General features: G+C 42.0%; 1 protein-coding gene across 3 annotated transcripts in view; it reads right to left on the reverse strand.

Annotated features, from left to right (window-relative positions):
• Dock4 (dedicator of cytokinesis 4) overlaps window positions 1-21,852 on the reverse strand; it is a 429,879-nt gene that overhangs the window by 9,365 nt on the left and 398,662 nt on the right. The window contains exons 40-49 of one of the 3 annotated variants that reach the window (XM_042684635.1): window positions 21,474-21,640; window positions 18,367-18,453; window positions 8,924-9,100; window positions 8,104-8,187; window positions 5,994-6,113; window positions 5,591-5,712; window positions 5,129-5,249; window positions 3,954-4,035; window positions 3,682-3,791; window positions 1,268-1,358 (exon numbers count right to left, since the gene is read on the reverse strand). In XM_042684635.1, coding sequence (XP_042540569.1) covers window positions 1,268-1,358; window positions 3,682-3,791; window positions 3,954-4,035; window positions 5,129-5,249; window positions 5,591-5,712; window positions 5,994-6,113; window positions 8,104-8,187; window positions 8,924-9,100; window positions 18,367-18,453; window positions 21,474-21,640 — 1,161 coding nt within the window. The remainder of the gene's footprint in view (window positions 1-1,267; window positions 1,359-3,681; window positions 3,792-3,953; window positions 4,036-5,128; window positions 5,250-5,590; window positions 5,713-5,993; window positions 6,114-8,103; window positions 8,188-8,923; window positions 9,101-18,366; window positions 18,454-21,473; window positions 21,641-21,852) is intronic. The other 2 variants (XM_042684637.1, XM_042684636.1) reach the window with 2 other exon arrangements.

The following is a 21,852-nucleotide window of genomic DNA, read 5'->3' on the forward strand; positions in this document are numbered from 1 at the left end:
TTACTGCTTTGGTTTAATAGGGATGGAATTGCTTTTAAAAGATGTTTCCCCCGCCCCGCCATGCCTTTTAAATTTGCCTTGTGGTTTTTCTTGAGTAGAAGAGGTGAGAACAATAGCACATTCTTAAATTCTGCTGGCAAAGATAAACACTTGACTTACAACATTAAGGCTAATTTCCTGTTCTAAAATAATTTTGGCCAGAGGCCTTCGCTAATATCTATGTTGCTTTAGAAAGTTTCAATGTTAATGTATCAGTGTCCTCAAATGGTAATGCAGTCTCATTCTTAACGAGTGCAATTAAAGTGCACTTTACCGGGACATTTCTTTGCAAACTCATGATGATTTATTGGGGGGTGGGGGGAAATGCGGCATTCCTATTTTTTTTTGGGGGGGTCTGGTCGTGGGGCCTGAACTCTGGGCCTGGGCGCTGTCCCTCAGTTCTTCAGCTCAAGGCTAGCGCTCTACCGCTTGAGCCACAGCACCACTTCCGGCTTTTTTTTTGCTTATGTGGTGCTGAAGAATCGAACCCAGGGCCTGAGGCATGAAAGGCAAGTGCTCTACCACTGAGCCACCTTCCCAGCCCCAGCTTTCCTATTTTTGAAGCCTGGCTCTGTGGGAGGCAAATGGGTGAGTGGCTTGTGCAAGCCCCACCTCCATAGTTGTAAAAGTGACAGTTAACCCACTCTTCTGCAGAGTTGCCCATACTGATGCCAATTGGATTACCACTATGCATGTGTTTAGTTCTCATTTGCCTTGAGGCAGGGCACACTCCATTATGCACTGCATTGCAATTCTTAAACAGTAGTTAATTGTAAAAGAGCCATCGCTGCATTACCACAAACAACGGATGAGCTGGCTGAATGAGGAGCTCTGTGAGGGAGACAGGGCATGGGGCACAGAATCAGTCTGGGAAGTTACTCTTTTTATTGTGCTGAAGTAGTAGCTAATTGGCAACTTCGTCTCTGGAAGAGCAGGCATAGCCCGGGTGAGTCACTGAATGACAACAAAAATCTTGAAACACAGCAGGGGCGGGGAAGGGGGATTCCCACTCACTCACATTCTCACATTAAGTCTCACAAGTACATTGTTGACGATGAAAGCATCATGGATAATTGACCTCATGAATTTTGAAGAACAAAGTCCTGAGCTAGTCCTGAGCAGGAAGGATCTGGAGCTCTGCCTTCCACGTGACACACGAAAGGGAGAAAATGAGGGTGAAACAAACCCCTAGGCATGTCAGGACTGATGAGGACTGGTTCACACTCACCTTTCTCAGGAGCAGAGAGGTTTGGGTCACTGCGTGGCAAGGCTCCATCACCAATATGATTCAACAGCATCCTCTGGAAAGGGACGAGAGTCTACCATTACCAGGCAGTACAGTGACATGTGAGACAAAGTGACATGATTACCTCCTTATGCAAACTTTTTGTTCAAAATGGTTTCTATGGGGTAAGATGAGCCTGGGAACAAAGAATTGAATTATACTTAAAGAGAAAAGACTCAGGTTTTGAGAAAGAGAGCATGGTGTTTAAATGGTAAGTGATTCTAATGAACAATCCTATTGAATATATGGGAAATATGCATTAAATTATAGCTAAGCTATGGTGTTCTACATAAATATAAAAGCCAGACTGGAAATATGAAATATAGGTAAAAATTAGGGGAGAAATATGAACTTACCAAAAAATAAAAGTCTGAAGTGAGTGGACTTAAGCCTCCCTACAATTTATAATCTTATGATAGGTATAAAAACACAGTAAATAATTAAATAAATTAAATAAGCAAATAATTAAAATAATAATTAAGCTCCACTTCTGGCCTTTCTGGTGTTTAATTGGAGGTAACAGTCACTTTCTTGCTCTGGCTGGCTTTGAACCACAAGTCTCAGATCTCAGCCTCTGGAGTAGCTAGGATTACAGATGTAAGCCACCAGCACCCAGAAATTTGTCATCTTTAACCTATCTAAAATGGCCCTGCCAACTATACATTTTTAAAGTATCAAGTCCTTTCAAATAAAATGCACCACGGCCGGCCGTGTGAACTGTTGTAATTCTGACTACATACATACTGCTTCAGTTTTTTTTTTCCAAAGCAGAAAACTCAGGGGTTTAATCAGGGAGGTGTTCCGAGTTCCTCACGCTGGCAACATGACCTAAAGCAGATGGGCCAAACTGCAAAGTCCCCTTGAAACAGCCATGACAAAGGGAAGTAAAACTGGTTATCTGGTTCAGCCAGACGCACTCCGATATCATTTCTGCCAGACATCACTGCTGTGCAGGGAAGGTTTCCTGGGACTTTCGAGAAGATCACACAATCAGCAAAGATCAACCAATCAAGCCAAATCCCACTCGCTCTCATCTACTTCCAGATGCAGCCACAGACTTCTGCCAGGATGGTGTAGAAAAACAGAGAAATTAGCCAGACAGACAGAAGGAACTAGTTTTCTCCTCTCTTAAATCAGTCCCAAATTAGCTGGGAAACTTAGGGCTACACATGAATCATTAGTTTTAAACCTCCTCTTCGAAGGTACATCTTAAGTAGATAAGAGGCAAGAGGAAAGAATGCTGACAGTAGCATATTTCTCCTCCAGAGGTGTGTGTGTGTGCGTGTGTGTGTGAGTGTATGTGCGCGCGCGCGAGTGCCCTGAGGTTTGAATTCAAGGCCTCTTGCTTGCTAACAGGCTAAGGCAAGGGCTCTACCACTTGAGCCAGTCTGCCAGCCCTTTTTCTGTGGGTTATTTTTGAGGTGGAGTCTTGCTGGGCCAACCTGGACTGGAATCCTCCTGTTTGTGTGCTTCCCCACATAGCAGGGATGGCAAGTTCATGCCACTGCATCCAGTCATTGGTGGAGATGGAGTCTGTGACTTTCCTTGCCCAGACTGGCTGCAAACCTCAGTACGCCAATTTCTGCCTCCCAAGTAGCTAGAATTGTAAGTTTGAGCCAACCGTGCCTGGCTAGTTATTTTTGAGATAGTTACTTTTTGAGCTATCTCAAAATATTTACTCATTTGCCGGCACTTGTGTCTGGACTGTGATCTGCCTATTGTATGCTTCCTAGAAAAACCGGGACCTACAGGTATATGTCACTGCACCCAGTTTCTAATATAGGGAAGGAGTCTCACAGGCTTTTTTTTTTTTACCCAGGTGGGCCTGTAACTGCAATCCTCACAATCTCAGCCTCCCATACAGCTAGGCTAACAAATGTGCACCACAGATGGCTATTGCTTGTGAAGGGCTCTCATGTGCCTGGGCTAGCCTTGGAACTGTGATCTTTATGATTTCTGCCTCGCAAGTAATTAGTAATCACAGGCATGAGGAACTGGCAGCCACCTTTCCCTGTATCTTTTGCCTATAGGAGGAGTGACCCCCAGATTTCTGCTAGATGCCAACCACACGCACAGACAGCTCATTCGCCCAGCTCTCTCTGGGAATGTAGTCAGATCATGGAAAACACAGGCATTTCCCATTTCCCTGGGTTTTACCACAGGCACTGACCCCTGCATCCCTATCAGAAGTATGGTTCAGACAGAAACCCCTAACAACAGGCAGAAGACAGAGGTAGCTCGTCACCCAAATGGCCTGTGGTCTGCTACCACCCCTTGGGCAGCTATGCACACAGTCTCTGTGTGCTCCTGCAGTGATGGGCCAGCATTGGGCCTGTCTTCTTCATCCACACAAGTACCTGGGAGGGCTCCACAGCTGTCGGGTAAATGGCACTGCATGGTCTCTCCCGTGGGGACAGGCAAGAGTTTTCTCTGGAATGTTTATGTTTGTCAGACAACAAAGGAGAAGCTGGGAAGAGAAGGAGGAATCATCAGTGTGGTGGTGGTGTTGGACCTGCTTAGAGGAGGAAAAAGGGGAGCTGGAGCAATGAATCCCAGGAGAAAATGAAGCCATGGTGTCTGGGGTCTGAAAGGTTCTCTGGGCACCTCCCCCCTGCATTTAGGCACTGACCTCTGGCACTGGAAGGAGCAGAGCTTGTGACGTTAGGCGAAGCAGAGTGCGTAGAACTCAGGCTTGAGGTAGACGGGCTGGGCTGTGAGGACAGAGGATCATCGCACACTGTTCAGAGGCATCACATGACAAGGACATATTTGAAACAAAACCGCCCACAGCGTTTTTCGTTCTTTTCCAATTAGCAAAAACAAAAACCCAAGGCCAGTTTGCACGCTGGCTGGAATAGCCAGAAAAACCTTACTAACTCAAACTGATAAGGAGCCTGTCTGGATTGAGAATCTGTGATTTTCACAAGTGCCAACAGAACACGTTCATATTAGTTTCAATTCCATTCTGTGATTCTACCCCAGTCAGTAGCTCACTCCTTCACCAAAGTGTAAGCAAAACCAGTTGCACTTCTAAAAAGCACAGAATCTGACTTCTTATAATCTTCCGAAATGTTCAAAGCAGGGCTAAAAGTAGAGTGCTTACCTAGTAAGCACAAAGCCCTGAGTTCAAACTCCAGAACTTCAGAAAAAATACAGTAATAATGTCCAAAGCATAAACTGGTAGATACATGTTTTGCCCCTTTTCCATGAACAGAGGAGGGGACAATTTCTTATCCCGTTTGCTTAATTTTACTGAACGTTCCTAAAGGCGATATGCGCAACATCTAAATAAAATGTTCTACTGAGTCATGTTGCCTCTAAAATAACTAAAACATTATGCATTTTCTTTTATAGTGAAAATTACTTGCTTTGTATATATATCTACATATATACAATATATATAAAATTAGTAGACAACATTTTATAATGGACTCTCCCATCATTCCTTGTTAGAGAGCCACATGGAGCTATGGAGAGAGAGGTGGTATGTGGTAACATGCTCCATGAATCCAGGATGGAGGAAGCAGAGAGTAGTCAAGGTCAGTGTCAAAGCTAACCCCGGGCAGCTCGCCTGGGTTTCTCCACTGCTTGCTCATGTCTTCTTAAAGGGAGGGGCATTTTGGAGAGAAACATCTTTGTAGATTCCAAAAGACCAATAAAGCCATAAGAGTGTTTAAAAGTTGGTCCTTAAGTCAAGTTCTTGCTTGAAGGTCTGTTCGTGAGCACAGCAGAATGAACAGACACTCTCAAGATTGAGACAGAAAAGGAAAAAAAACACGAGCAGACAAAAAGCTAATCAAGTACCTGCATGTTAAAGACTTCATCAGAGCTTTCTGATTGCCCTGTAATATTGCTTACTTCAGCAGAAGCTTGGGAGGACAGGGAGGAGGAAGAATACCGGTTCACGGCTGGGTAACTTAATGGGCTGTGTCAAGAAGAGGAAAACAAAACAACACCAAAAACCATGGTCATTAACTCAGTCTCATAATTGTACTTTGTCGCATGCTGGCATGGTATAAAACGCCCAAGGGAAGACAAGACATATCCTATTTTCTCGTCTCCTGTTTACCTCAATCTGATCAAATGTTTCAGTTAATTCATTTCTCAGACTGCTGCTGTTTTACCCACGGCAGATGCATGCAGCTGGAGGGCGGGCTCAGGATTTTGTGCAGGAATTGTGTTATTTAACAAATGATGCCATAGAGAACGTTGCCAAATCATCTTGTGGGGATGGCAAATTGTCAGGTAATTCTGAATACGACTTACCTGCGTCTAGGAATTACCCTGGTACCATCTGGGCTCATGGAAGCGGGCACTGAGCTCCGACACACCCGAGGGCTTCCATTAGGGAAATGGACAGGACTGGCTTGAATACAAGCAGAGAACTCCTAGAGGTGTGATCAAGAAAATACCCCATTACAGCCCTGAGAGAGGGCACACTGTGCCATATTTTTAACATGGTACATAAGCACATTCAAGGAATCTATTATAATTTCTATCCCTCACTTATTTTCATAAAAGGTAAGCATGGGAATAGCAGACAACCCAGCTGTAATATGCGAAGGCTCCCTGGTAAATGCTGCAGTGTGGCAGAAACCCCAAAAGATGTCACTATTGGACGCTGAATCGGCTCTCTAGAAAGAAGCCAGTGATGTTTGGGTGCACATACCTGTATCCCTAAGCTCGACTTCATCACAAAGAATTGGTCCACCAGCTTTTTGTGGAGGGGTCTCATATCTTGCGGAACAAACTTCTCATGCACAGCCAAACCGAATTCCAGAATTTGAGCCTAGATCACAGTATGAGGGGACACCCACATCAGGGACTTTTTCCTCACCAGTGTTTACCATAGACCAAGCACAGAACTGTGTACTTTTTCTATGCTGCAGACCAAGTGTGCACTCTGAACTCCATTCTTTTCATCCTTTACATCTGACCAGTCCCGTGACAGGTGAGGAAACTGAGGGACATGAATTAACAGTTCAAATGGGATTTGAGCTTGGAACTGGCTTATTTTGGGCATTTGATTTTTCCCTGAGCTTCTTCTACTCTGTATTGGAGATCTTTAACTATACTCTATTTAATAGCCAGCAGCCCTCTGGCTCTTTCCTGTTCTCAGGATGGGGAGAGAGGGGTCAGAATCCAGTCCATGTTTGGAAAGCTGGTCCCTCAGGGATCTCTTCTGTGGACAGCTACCTCTCACCCACGTGACCATCCTCTCCCCATCAAGTTCTTCTGTGCTCCCTAATTCCTCCCACAGAGTCTCAAACACCTGTTGAGGAAGGAAAAAATGAACAGATTCAACTCTGCTCTGCTCACCTCTCAGTATTGTGTAAAATTTTGATTGAACAGTAGCTATCTTCTACATTTCACAAATGCCTGCAAGCTAACATAGTCAAAAGAATAAACTTCACAGTCTGTCAGAAAAAAATACATCATCCATTCACAAGGTCTTGCTTGTATCTTTACATCTTGTGAAGATTTGAGGTTGATAGCTCAAGGTCAAGCAAGACTGACCCCAGAGGGAGAGAGCACCGATCATCTCCCCTAAAGAGGTAGAAATTGCTCTGGAGGGCCCACTTACTACCAGCATCTTTGCATAAAGGCAAAAATACCTTAAGCTGAATATGAAGGTAGTTGTGCAAGGAAGAAATGGAGTAGAATATGTGTTGAGGCCTAAAGGGAGAAGCTGACCTTTGGGATGAGGGGATGGGAGGGACGTAGGAGTGGAGACTAAGTGTAGGAGTTAGTAGTCTTCCCTATTTTACGGTTTTGTTTTTGAGACAGTCTTCCTACATTACCCAGCCTGGCCTTGAGCTCTCTATCCTCCTGTCTTCCTCTTCAGCACGAGGATTACAGGTATGTGCTGAGTTGAGTCTTTTCCATTTTGTTTTGTTAATTTGTGATGAGGTCTCTAGACCAAGCTGTCTTTGAACTGTTCATCTCTCTGCCTTGACTTCTTAAACAATGGGATTACATGTAAATGTCACCATACTGACCTCTCCTCCATTTGAAACTCTAGCTGTTAGGCGAACTCCCTTTCAATTAAATAATGTTGCAAGTTGGGTCATCCAGAAAATGAGACTCTGTGTGAGATCTTCATGGGGAAGAACCTGGGAATCATTGCTAGAGGGTAGAGCAGAAGCAGAACTGGCCAGGAAATAAAAGTTGAGCTTCATGGCAGGATGCCAGCCCCCTGACAAACCCAGGACCATCTGGAGCTTGTGAAGCTCTCAGAGTTGATGTGTGCTGGCCTCAAATGTCCAGGCTTTATTTTGTTATGGTGGGCAACTTGCTGTCTTATTTATTTTTGCAGCTAAGTAGGAAGAAAAAATACTTCTTTGGAACAGAAAATGATGAGTTATATCTAGTTTTGTCCTTATTATAAATCTATAGGCTTAGTCTGTAAAACATAAAATTGTTCTAAAGCAAGCTCTCCATTGCCCATTCCTTCTTATAGCACTGGAGTAACAATTGCATTCATTCATGCACTCCAACTATTCTGAGGTGTCCTAAACTTACTTAGGCCAAAAATTTTTTTATGACAAGTCAGTGATAAGCCTATAGGAATCTTCAGGGAGAGAACATGTAAAGGGAGAGACTGCATGAGATATTTGTTATGGTGGGCAACCTACTGTCTTATTTATTTTTGCGTGTAAGTAGGAAGAAAAACAGAAATTGGCAATTGGAATCTACTACAGGTAGATCACCAATGCATGGGACCACGTAGATAATTTTAAAGTAAGACAGAGAGAAAGTGATCTAATTCTACTACTTACTTGCTCAAGCATCAGCTCTCTTAACCGTGCAATTTTCTCCCCATCTTCAGGATGGCTTAATATATATTCTTTGACAAAGAATGCCTAGGAAGAGAGGGGTAATCAGTGTACTTCAGAAAAGTTACCAAGGAAGTAGAAGATTGTATCTATATATGTCTATATATATCTATACATATCTATATCTATATATGACTTTGCATCTTTGGGGAAATGACATGATTATAAACCACATTGGGGAACAGATAGAGTAATTCCTATCTGTGTGTGGCTGGACAGAAGGAAGTCTAAGGAATAGGTTGTTAAAGGAAAAATCAAGGCTTGCAAACCAGTTCTCTTGGCAAAACAAAGAGCAAACCTAGGTCAATAAGTTATATGGAGTTCTGTGCAGAAATAAAGTGTGACTGAGATGATAGTCTCACATTCTAGATAAGTGCATCTTTCTAACTAGGACAAAGAAGACAGGGGGAAAGTCCACTTAAAGTCTCATCTACACAAAATCAAACTTTTCTATGCCTATGAACCTTTATGCAGAGGAATTATTTTAGGCCAGCATTGCATAATCCTAACCTCTCATTCATCCAAATCTCTGTCTCTGTCTCTGTCTCACACACACAGACACACACACACACACACACACGCACACACACTTGTTCCCAAAATATCACATGTTGGAAAAATAATTTTTGCTCTATTTTGGCAAGGGCTCTATTTGTGTCAATTGTGGCCAATTGTTTATTCATTGATATGGAGTACATACTTTGAGAAGAGAGTCCCAAAACCCTAAGAATACTTCTGTCCAACACCAGTCCTTAATCCTCACCTCTTGGTACCGGGAAACACCACCATTCACAGCAGCATCAATGACTCCGTTCAGGCACATGGTCAGGGGGTTAATGTTCTGCATTTGTCTAGTCTGACACTGACTAATCAGAGTCTTCAGCTGCTGATTCTTATTTTCCAACACTTCGATTGCATTTTCCAGAGGACTCATTTCTACCTGAGAAGCAAATGAACATACATATATATTGACTTTTGTGGCACTCAACAATGATGACAAAGGGACAAGAAAGACAGAGGAGACAATCCATATTCTGCATTATCATGATCCCCCTCAGCGACTACCAGTCTCCATCAAGAGCCATCCTGGAGAAGAGACAAGGGTGGGCAGACCAAGTTACCTGATCACTAGTAAGGTCTGCAAAGAGCAGAGTTTTATATTCAAATGAAATGGGCTTTGGATAATCAGTGGTTATCCATTCTATATTGGCAGTGCAACGATCTCATACCCCTTAAAATAATATCTGAGTGTCTTATAGTTTCCTTTTGAATAACTAAATATACATTGATGTTCAATATTATTATCACCTTTCTAGTGCTTCTTGGAAACAAAGTACCACGGGAGATACAAAGATGCACTAGAGAACCTCTGATGTCAAGTAGGGGACCTATGCCCATACGGGCCCATATGCACACAAAGGAGTACCATAAGGTGGTACAGGATGGCACTCAGTTGGGAGTTATAGACAGCCAGATAATCCTATATATACACTTCAGGACCCATTTGTTGAAGTGGAGCCAAATAGAATCATAATGACTTACTGGCTGTATAGAAGATCTAACTGTGAAAACGATAAAAAGTACTCTTCAAATGGATGCCATTGGGCTGATATTGTCATTGACAATCCCTTAGAAGAAGTCTGCCAAGCAAGCTTCCAGTGATAAAGTAATTCAGATTTACAATAAGCACATTTAAATGCTGGTTCTTTTAGTGAAAGAAACAAATTAAAAGTTTTAAAAGGTTGCCAAGTCCATCTTAAATGAACACTGAAAAAAATCCAGAAGTAATTTAACTGTATAAAAGCTGAGTGACAAATCCCTTGTACAATTACTTAAACATAATAATAATAATAAAAAAGAAAGCTTGCCAAAATATAAACCTTGTTCTAGGAATATGTACTAAAGATATTGTTCTAGGAATACGTACTAAAGATACTACAAAGAGAAGGGAAGATAAACAAGAAGATATGAGAAGATATCTATCAGTAAATGTAATCATCAAAGAGACACTGTGCAGATTTCACAAACTTTTAGCATCGTGGTATTAAATAAAAATATACCAGACTCAGAAAGACATGCATGTTTTCCCTCATAGGTAGAATCTAGGTCTAAGGAAAAAAAGAAATGAATATCAAGGAGACTGATTTTAGAGGACAAGTGGGAGGGTGAAAAGAGAGGGTGAAGGGGCTGAATATGGTTGAACCATAAAGAGAATAATGAAACACACTACAATAGTGAAAAAAGAGGAGTTAAGAAAGAGAAATAGAAGGGATGATAATGATCAAATGACATTATATGCATGTGCAAAAATACCACCTGAAACTGCTTTGCACAATTAATATATGTAATAAAAACAACACAAAAACAGTTTTAAAAAAGGCAAAAACCCTAATAGAAATAGGCAAAAGGTTTAAATGGCCATTTGTTAAAAAGGAAGAAATTCAATACCAGTAAGCTTCATTTATGATCAGGTCTGTCATTGTGATGATGCTGGGAAAATAAGTATTTGTAAGGACAGTGATTCCTCCACACAGGGCCTAAGAAGATACAACCCATTATCAATCCATGAGTCGAAGAGTAACTGGGGCTATCTTCGGACATATTAATTCACTTTTTTACACCTTCCATTTTAATAGCACGAATAAGTAAATAGTACAAGAGGACGCTCTTTTGATTGTCTAGATATGCATTTAATATGCCTTGATCAGATCCACCAGTTCTATCACTCTCCTTCATTACCCAAGAGAAGTAACAGTGAAGAGACAGTCAAAGATGTATTGAGACTATCCATGCTGTCTTCTGGTAGCTCATGCTTATAATCTTAGTTACTCAAAACTCTAAATCCATAGGATGACCATCCAAAGACAGCCTTGGCAGAAGCGTTTTCAAGACTCCATCTGTGTCTCCAAAATAATCAGCAAAAAGCTTGGTTGGAAGCATATCTCAAATGACAAGAGTACCAGCTGAGCAAGTACAAAGCTCTGAGTTCAAACCCTGGTAACAATCCCTCTTCCTCCAAAAATGAATCGCTATCAAATAATTTTCACCAGTCCGCAATGGGATCTTTGGATTTTTTTTTTTTTTTTTGGCCCGGTTGTGGGGCCTGAACTCTGGGCCTGGGCACTGTCCCTCAACTCTTCAGCTCAAGTCTAGTGCTCTACCACTTGAGCCACAGCGCCACTTTCAGCTTTTTTCTTTTTGCTTTATGTGGTGCTGAGGAATCGAACCCAGGGCCTCAGGCATGCAAGGCAAGCGCTCTACCACTGAGCCACTTCCCAGCCCCATCTTTGGATATTTTAACATGAAGAATTAGGAATGGTCTGGGTACGGTGGCTCACACATATAATTCTAGCTGCTTAGAAGATAGATTGGATACAATTAGAGGACAGCCTGGAAAAAAGTTTGTGGACCCTTCTCCATATCCTAATAAAAAGCTAGGTGTGGTGGTACACACTTGTCAGCCTGGCTATTTGGGAAGTAGGAGTAGGAGGATTTGTAGTCCAAGCTGGCTTGGGAAAAAAGACTCGATTCAAAACATAAATAAAAAAGGCTGAAGATGTGGCTCAAATAGTAGACTACCTACCTTGCAAGCCGAAATCCCTGAGTTCAGCCCCTAGTATTGGAAAGGCCCAAATTAAACCAAACCAAACCAAACCACCAACAACAAAAAATCCAATCAGGAGCAATACAAGAAATGGCTCTTTTCACATTTAGGACAGGAGATGTACAAGTGAGTATGGAACATCTTGTCAAATCAGAAAGTAAGGAAAGAATGTGGGAAGAAGACATGAAAGAAGTTGGCTTGTGATCCATGGTCCTCTTTCCAGGGTAATGTTCTCAGGGCTCGGAAAGTCTCAGCGCACCTCTCCTTGTCACTCGACCCTTCAAGTCAACAGACTAAGGATAGTTGCTAGGATAAAGAAGTGTTATCTTGCTGGGCACCGGTGGCTCATGCCTGTAATCTTAGCTGCTCAGGAGGCTGAGATCTGATGATCACAGTTCAAACCCAGCCTGGGCAGGAAAGTCCGTGAAACTCTTTTTTTTTTTTTTCGTCGGTCATGGGGCTTGAACTCTGGGCCTGGGTGCTGTCCCTGCGCTCTTCAGCTCAAGGTGAGTGCTCTAACACTTGAACCACAGTGCCACTTCCTCCGTGAAACTCTTATCTCCAATAAACCACCAGAAAACCGTACCTGGTGCTGTAGAGTGCTTGCCTTGAGCTGAAGAGATAGGGGTTAGCACTCAGGCCCAGTCAAGCCCCATGACTGACCAAAAAAAAAAAAAGAATTGTTATCTTCAGAATATGTTTAGTACGAAGTCACGCATCAAAGGATTTCTTCAAGTAAATGAACTCAGAATCCATAAGGCAAGATTAGAGAATGTCACTCAGAAGTTGGAATGTTGCCTAATCTGTATTTCATAGTTTAGATGTGCTCCCTTTGTGAGGAACCCTGTGACTCTCACTTAGAAAGGTCATCTGTTACTCTGAGTTCAACTATTGTTGTGGGGTTGAAGGATATGGTGTGTGTTACTTGATGTCTTCAAGTCTTTGCTTCAAGTGAGCATCCTGATTTACATGTCTGATTTGACAATCGGATCTTTGTAAGACTAGGTGGGTACTGTCAAAAACACACAGGAGGCAAACCAAAGAATCTCCTAATATGCAAAGATGACACAACTGAATATGAATAAGTCATTTAAGGATAAGAATAACAATTGCAATTAAATCAATCAAGTATAGGATCTCCTAATAACACTAAAAAAAAAAAAAACCAAACAAACAAAACCAAAGTGATTTTCTTGTTTCCCTTGCAAGGTGCTTGGTAACCAAATGATTTTGGAAACTTCAGATACAGGGAAAGAACAGAACATTCTATTCCCTTTTCGATGTCTCAGGGTAATCAGATTTCTTTTGCAGAAGTCTTCCAATAAGTCAACAAAGATAGGATGATAAAATATCACCATTTTTATCTGTGCAAGATGAGTGAATTTAGGCAATGATAATTAATAACTGATTATCACAAAAACAGAGAAAGAAAAAGACAGGTAAGAGGCTAGGCTGCCTATTTCGCCATCTGTCTCCTTGCCAAGGCTATGGCTTCCCAACTCCTTAATGCTGTCATTCCAAGGTGGCCAGGCTCAGCAAGACCACCATGTGCCACAGCACTGCTCTGTACTTTGACCTCTAGCATCTCTCAAGCGGCCACTTCTTGAAAGAGAACCTCAAGGCCAACACAGAGGTTGGCGGCAGGGCAAAGCAGTATCCAGAGATTTGATTCCAGATCATGCGATCACATGCCTGATGAAGTCAGAGCTGGAGAATAGGAATGGACAACAGTGGCTGCTAGATAGTTCTCTAAGAACACCTGTACAGGCTGAGGCCAGGGGCAGGGGTGGGGGGATGAATCATGTGGATCCAGTGATTAGTTTGAACATTCGATTTGAAACACTTGAATTCACTCTTCTAAGTGAAAGGGTGTGTGTGTGTGTGTGTGTGTGTGTGTGTGTGTGTGTATGTGTGTGTGTGTGTGTGTGTATATGGATTTCAAGCTACCTCATGTATACATGTTGATTATGTCACTAGAGAGCCATTAGTTCAACAGGCGGATGATAAAGTGGAAGCTGCCAGGCTAAGATGCAGCATCCAACCATGTAATTGGCTACATCAAGGCCAATCATCTAACTGTAAAAAAGCCAAGGAGTGCTTCACCCATTTTCTGGGGTAAAGACTAACGAGATCTGACCTTACACTGATATATGTCTCTCAAACAAGATCACATCATTTCCACCAAAAAAAAGCATACTGATGTAACTATAACCCCTCTGTACAGCATCATCTATGATACTGTACAGAGGGGTTATAGTTACATATATATATATGTATATATATATGAAGCATACTGAGCCTGCCCTGTGGAAGAACCAGAATCATGTGGTCCTTCATACAATGGTATGTGTAGTACTGGTCCCCTGCCTAAATTAGAAGCAAGCTGAGATAGCATGCAGTATCTTTTTAGTCTAAATGGTAAGAAGATAGAAAAACCAGTAAGTAGAAAGAACTCACCAAGAGAGCCCTCAACCTTCAAAAGAAGGTGCCTTGGAACATGTGTCAAGCCATTCACAAGGAAGCAAAACCAAAGTGGTTTTGGAATGGTGTCTACTTTTCCATGGATCTGGTGGTTGACAGCCACGCTGTTGCTATAGTCTTTCTGCATGGAAAGTTGGTGCCTTCTGGTTCTTCCTACCCTCCAAAGGCTGTTGACCTATATTACCAGCAAGCCTTAGCACACCCAGGGTTCTATCCCTGGCCTTCACTGCTGTGAGTCCCTATGGTGATTACTGAGTCAAAGCTAATTGTACTCTGTGGCTGCTTCTCTGGTGTGATGGTGCCGATGGTTGTTTTCTTCTGGTAGGAGCAATGCCTTCTCTTCAGCCCTACTTCTCAGCCATCCTGGCATCTCCTGATTGCATTTTCTTGTATCTATTTTGTCTCTTCCTAGACTATTAAATAATATGGACAGTTACCGCATTTATTCTTCCCCAATTCCACTTTCTATGAACTAAGAGCAAGGGGATTACACTGAATCTCTTCATGCGCTGGGAACTGAGCCATGCAGAAAGTTTTACTTTAAAGAGCCTGTTTAATTCTCACAGGCTTATAAGAAAGATGCTCAAAAGTCTTTGGAAATCCTCAAGAAATATGGAAAATTTCCATTGATGGAAATGTTGAATCTCATATATAGAGAAGTAGGAATAAGATCATATGGAGTTCCTGGACTAATGGAATAATTAAACAATTTTTTTTGTATTTTACACAAAATGAATTCTGAACATGCTGCTAGGTAGTGGTGGCAATCAAAGGTTTTTCTCCTGAGTGACCCAAGCAGGTGATAGATAGTCAGTGAAGGGACTGGAGCCTGTGGGGTTGAGGCAAATATTGCATTAGATGCACTGAGATTGAGTATGACAGCTTTCCAATGACACGAAAACTATTGATGCAGGTGAGAAATAAAGATAATAGTATTTTGTCTTTCATTATATCAATAAAGCATTTGTTGAAAAATTAAATAGAGAAAGAGAGGGAGAGTAAGGCAGAAGAAAAGGGAGAAGATAGGAGGGAGACAGAGAACAAGAAATATATAATACCAATACTGCTACCACACTTTATATAGAGATTGTCTCTAGATACAACCACGAATTTATAAGAAATATAGGCCACGGAGAGACAAGTTAAACGACCCTACTGGGATACACTCTACAAAATGAAGACTTATGGGAATGTTTCATAAGAAACCACCTTGTTTCTTCAGTAAGAATATCAACAAACAAAATACCTGATGTGATGGGAATATACAGATTGAGGAAACTTGTGAGACAGTAAAAAACATAAGCAGTGTCTTGGTGAAACATGAATAAATATTATATATTTTATGGCCAATGAATTATTGCTGGTCTTCTGGATAATCTAGTGATATTATGGCTATATTACTTTCTAAGTACACATAATGAAATCCTTGTAGATAATGTTTACGATCTGTTTCAGTATAAGTACAGTTAAAATTAGCCATTTTTTCCTAGCAGCTGAAGTAATCTGATAGGTGAATCAAATTCATTTTATATTTTCTTCCTATTCATATGCTGTTACTTAAGTTTAAAATTTGGTGCCTGGTTACCCAGTTCAGAAGAGATTGAATGGATAAAGGTGTAGCAGGACAATGAGGCTACTCCTAGTGTACAGTACAGTAACAGACCAGTAGATGGCGCTGATGGTGGGGACTGAAGAAGAACAGATTTTGGGTGTATTTTGAGAATTGACTTTGTTGAGGGCTGAGATGTGACAATATTCTTGCTGAATTTTAAGGAGCCATTATTTATGGATTCTAAATCACAAAATACCTTGTTTAAGAATTTTTAAGGATTTACTTTTGTACCAGGAAAAAACATAGTTGGGAGGTTTTAAAAAAATCAATACATTTACAAATCCTAAGAAAGAATAGTTCAATTACATCTTAACAAAACTGAGTCTATGATTTAAAATAGGTCTCACTACATATGAGACCCTGATCTGAAACTTTTGATGCCCATTTATTTTGAAACTCAGATCTTTTCAGATTCTAGAAAGGTAAGAGAGAACACTTGTAGTATAGTAAGCTCAGATCCACTAGGATCTGAGCTATGTCTGCATTAATCAACTGCATTAATATTTCTTCAGTGACACATGAGATTCATTCTAAAGGACAGAAGGTTAATGCATAGCACTCTGTTAGAAGATTTCAGGAGGATAAGCAAATAAACTCCAGAGTCACAGTAATATACCTTCTGGTTTTCAGATTCTGGTATTAGCTTGTAAGAAATATGAAATGTCAATTCATTTTTCCTATGCTTGATGAGCATCTACTATGTACCCCTGTTCTTGAAGACTTCCAACAACAGGAATTGAACCAAAAATCCAGTAACTTTAGTAGACAGCCAGATGTTCCAGGCAGCAGAAACAAAAGAACACCACCATGCCTTCTAAGAGTGGGCAGTGCGGGGGACAAAAGAAGAGAGTTTGATTTATTCTGACAGAACAAAAGATTACATATTCTAATAAAGCAGGCAGCTGATGTTTGAAAGGTGGTGTTTAGTAAAGCTCCTTTTATTATTACCAGCATGTTACTTTTCATTAACTCTGTGTGTGTGTGTGTGTGTGTGTGTGTGTGTGTGAGTGTGTGTATGTGTGTGTGTGTGATGTTTTAAGAGCCAGGATCATTGGTATGACCTTGCAGAACTTAATACCTTGAGCTCTACGGATCTGAAAAGGCTCTGTGAATCCCTAATACAGAAAGGATGATTAAGAATACTTGTGTGGGTCAGGCCCCTGCTGCTCAGTGAGAAGTACAACACTAAGACCCTTTGAGCACTGTGTGGCAGCCACCTCTTTTCCATGGAAGGCACTAGGGTACACCAGATAAGTAACATGCTTTTGGTGACCCTTGGCTGTATAGGAACATAACTGTACTGATGCAATCTGATAACTTCAGTTTGATTTTTGTTTGTGAACCTTTAATTCTTTGGCACTGCAAAACAAAAATCCCATCAAATCCTCAGCTTCATTGAACACGATAAGTTGATGTTTCACTTCTGAGAGATTTGGGGTAGAAAGACAAGAAACCTTCTTTGTTCAATAATATGGTGGGGCCTTTATGTAAACTAGGTATGGGTTACATTCTATTTCCACATTCTTTCAGGCAGAGGATTGTGGTAATCAAAGGGCCGGTCTCAGCCATGATGGCTGTCTCAAGAGAGGAGGAAAGGATGTCATGAGGCTGTAGGGCTGTGGTTCAACTGAATGTGCTCTCAGCCTGGAGAGCAGTAGAGACAGCAGGGTAGGAGGTTTCACTCTGGTTGAGACTGCCTTTAGTTGCTTTTTCCTTTTTCCTTTACAATGGGGATCAGTGCTGAGGGCATATTTGACAATCGAAGGGCTCCTGAGTGCTGAGGTTACTGTAAGGCCAATCTCCATGTGGTGTTCTACTCTGGGCTGCTCAGTTACTAATATACCACCATCCCTTCCAATGCAAAATACCCAGACTGGACCCTGTTTGTGAGACACTGTGCTGGGGCTTTATAGTAGCTTCCTACTGCCTATAAGGAAACCAAGGCTAGAATTGATGAATAAAACTGGCTTGGGACTCAGAAAAATCTTGAGTTTGTGTCTGTTCTTTTGGGACATCTTTTGTGTGACTGCTGGCAGCAGAGGTTTTTAACTTCTTGGTAAAGGAGAATGAGAAAGCTGGGGAAAGAAAACATATGTCATAACTCTGAGATGATAATTAAGTCAGACAGGCTAGGGAGTCTTGTTGGCACTGGCCTGCCACGTGGTGGTTAGGCAGCAAAGGCCATGTAGCTATCTAGAAGCATCAGGAGAGCTGAAACTCCAGGTTTTCACTCAAGAGGGAGAATCTTTAAAAAAAATTTTTTTTGCATGCTACAATCACATTTATTTCCCAGGAATTCCTCTAGTTAGTTGGGCTACTAGACTATTAACGCTCAACTTTACAGCCTTGGTAATAGCAGTGAATATCATCAATAAATATTCCCTAAGTTACTGGAAGTGAATCCAGGGACTTCAAATCCAAAGCAGAAGCAATTAGTATTTGGCCCGACCCAGATGGGCAACTGTGATGAGAAAGCACTTGAGAACAAATGAGCTCTGATTCTTCTTACCACTTCTCGCTTTTCCACTTCAAACCAGCGGGAAATTCCAGGTAAACTCTGCACCAAGTATAAGGATGTCCTCTCCACCCAGAGACTCTGAAAAATAATACAAATTAAGTCCCCAAGATGCTCTTCTTCTACCCAAGATGCACTGGGTTATGGCACAATGACGAAGCTTGCTCATTTCTCTCAGGCTTTCTCTCAGGAAACTATCGCAATAAGATGCTGTGGAAGCTATATTCATGACTCCATTGTATATTGCCTGAAACTTTAAAAAAATCTATGCAGAACAAATGAGCCCCAACATCAGAAAGGAAGCATCAAAATACAAAAACAGGCTGTCATGTTATTTGCTAGTTCTCTAAAATTTCAATTTAAACTCTTTCTTTTTGTTGTTGTTGGTGGTTGGCTTGGACACAGGGCCTGGGGATGGTCTTTAAGCTTTTTTGCTCAAGACTAGCACTCTACCACCTAGAGACACAGTTCCACTTCCGGTATTTGAGTGGACTTTTCTTCCATGGGCTGGCTTTGTACTATTATCCAGAGAGCTCAGACTCCTGAGTATCTAGGATTATAGGCACAAGCCACCAATGCCTGGTTTTTTAAAACTCTTTTCACTTCTCAAGCTTCAGTTATTTTTATCTGAAAGAGCTAACAGTACTTTTATGAGCTTGTCACACAAGGTTAGAACAACAGTATCCTAAGGAAAGAAAAGAGCTTCAGGCACAACATCAGTAGCTCAATCTTTCTATGCCTGAAAGAAGCAGAGGTGTGGCCCAAATGATAGAGCCCAGGCCACAAGCAAAAAGCCTAGTGAGAGCATGAGGCCTGGTGTTCAAACCCCAGCAATGGGACAAATAAACAAAACAAACCCTGAAGGAGACACCTGACTTGCCCCAATATTGCATTCTAATTACTTAGTCCCAGTGACACCCACTCTAGAACTGGCTCCCTCTTCACTGCCATTGTCCCAGTAGCCAGTTCCCTGGGCCTGCCCAAACCGCTCAATCCCAGGGCAACAATATGTTAGAGCAGGGGTTCCTTCTCATCAGGATGAGATGCCTCAGGACAGGACGACCCACAGCTGCCTTGGGTACCAGCTGCTGTTTATGACAGGGTTTTCTTTTGTTGATGAGATTTGGGTATCTATGCCTCATCTTTCTTATTTAAGGCAAATGTATTCTGGAGAGGACAGCAACTTTACAAAACTCCTTGGAGTTGTGCCATTTATCCAAAGAACAACCAAAAAAAAAAAAAAACAACTGGAAGGATTTCTTTGCATTAGCCAAGAGCTACTGAGATCATTATGGCAGAATCCCTGTGAGAAGGTGTTCTAGTGGTGATGGGGAGGAAAGCAGATACTGGTGCCCAGGGAGAAGAGAAAGGGAAGTTTAAGGTGTGTGTGTGGGGGGGGGGGGGGAGTGCACAAGTGTGCATCCATGCAAGGGAAGGAGGTGGCATGTGAGCTGCATGCTGAAGAGTGTGCAGGAGTTTGCTGGGGGAAGGTGGAGGCTCACAGGCAGTAGGAAGCAGCCCATAGACACAGAGTGGCTTGTGAAAAGAAAAGCTGGATCCTGCTGGAGCTGAGGAGGAAGAGGAGGAGGAGGAGGAGGAGGAGGGGGAGGAGGAGGAGGAAGAGGGCGGGTGAGTGGGTTGTGGTGAGGACAGGTTTCTTGAGTTGGGGAAGGATAGTTTGGAGACAGATTGTGAAGGCTAGAAGCTCAGGGAGGGGAGGCCAGATTTACTCTTCCCTTCCCCAATGCTGCTATGTTGTTGATAAATATTTAAAGTGATGGCCACAAGGAAATGTAGGATAGTGGAAAAAGCAACAGGGAGGGGTCAGAAGATATGGGCTCCAGTGCTAGCCTTTTGGCAGGAGTTGGTGGAGGACTTGGACAAAGTTAGCTGTTTGAATCCAATGCATCTTTGACTTGGTGGAGAACTACATCATAGACTGATTAGATCAGTGGAGGACAAAAAGACAAGTGCCCAGAAAGAACTAGAAAGCCATCATGGATCCTTTCAGTATCATTTCAATGGTCTTTTCCAATGATCTTCTTGCTTTACTACTTAACCCATCAAATCGGCTTGCATAAAGACTCATTCTTTATTCAGCCCCATTGAAACTGCAAAACAATCCCAGACTCCCTTTCTGACCTCTTGACTGAGCAATTATTAGAGTTATTGCGGGCAGCACCGAGAATTGAGTGCGGTGTGGTTGCCAGGAGAGTCAGTACTAGGCAATCATGGCTAATAACATTAAAAGAACACTTCCAGCTTAAGGAGGGAATATCTGTGATGAGGCCAAGGAGTTCACTTAGCAGTTTTGGTATGGGTGCAAATACTGATTGACTAGAGATCTATCTGGATATCTACCTATGTCACTTTTTTTCAAGGAGAAGGAAGATCACATTTATTTGCTGACCAGTCTGCAGCTTTCTCCCCAAGTAGGGGCCATGAGAACTTTTATCCCTTCTGGTTGGAAGCATGTTGAACTAACAAGGCAAATTCTAACTACTGAGAGCAGGCAACACATGTGAGGCTTTTGTTCTGGGTCCTCCCCCAAATCCTAATCTCATGCTGTTCTAATGGGAAAAAAAAGCAGCAACCCCCCCCCCCCCCCCCCCCCCCCATGGAACGTACCAAACCAGCAACCTAACCAACCCATTCTCTGACTCTGGGCTGCTTTTTCCCTGTTCGTTGTCTTCTTCACTCCTTGTACTCACTTTTGTCAAGAATACATATTCTGAGATTTCCACAATGGTTTGAACTTCAATGGATGAGAAGACTCAAGTCAACCATGAGAGTTCACAAAGAGTAATCTAAGGACTACTATTTTTTTTGAGGGGGGGGTAACATTTCTAATGCCAGAATTAGTGATTCTAAGTCAGAAATCCTGACTCAGAATTCTTGAGCTGGAGGCCAAAAGACTGCTTGGTTAAAAAAAAAAAGCCCCATTCCACTATACATCACCATTGAAGACCCATTAGACTATAAGATTCCCAGAGTCCCTTCTGGGGGCTATACCAAGTAACTACTTACCAAGGGTCTGTCCCCAAGGAGCCCACAGCCTAGTAGAGCACAGAGGAGGGAGAATGTCAAGGATTGCTTGTTACCTTGAATTCATTCTCTTTATCTTTTGTGCCTTTGTGGAATGGTCTGTCGTAGCGGAATTTCCAGATGTGATTCACTTTGTAGAAACTTTTGATGTTGTCTGGAACACCTTCTCTCTGCAGGACCTCCTGGCTCTCTGGTATGGGAGTCACAGCATATATTTGCAAATCTAGGATTCAAGAGTCAAGGAGGGAATCGGACTTGGCAAATTTCAAAGAAGTCTGGCTTGAGCTGAGCTGTGTCCAGGGGAGGGTGGGTAACAATCTGGTGTTTCCAGTACCGCTGAAATCATTTTTTAAAAATTGCCAAAGATGATGCTAAGAACTTACTTCATACTATGTTCTAAACTGTAGGCCTTCAATTAGTTCTTGCTAGGAGATT

This window comes from Dipodomys spectabilis, unplaced genomic scaffold (genome assembly GCF_019054845.1).
Source record: "Dipodomys spectabilis isolate Male_0828 unplaced genomic scaffold, ASM1905484v1 ptg000089l, whole genome shotgun sequence".
Lineage (NCBI taxonomy): Eukaryota > Metazoa > Chordata > Mammalia > Rodentia > Heteromyidae > Dipodomys > Dipodomys spectabilis.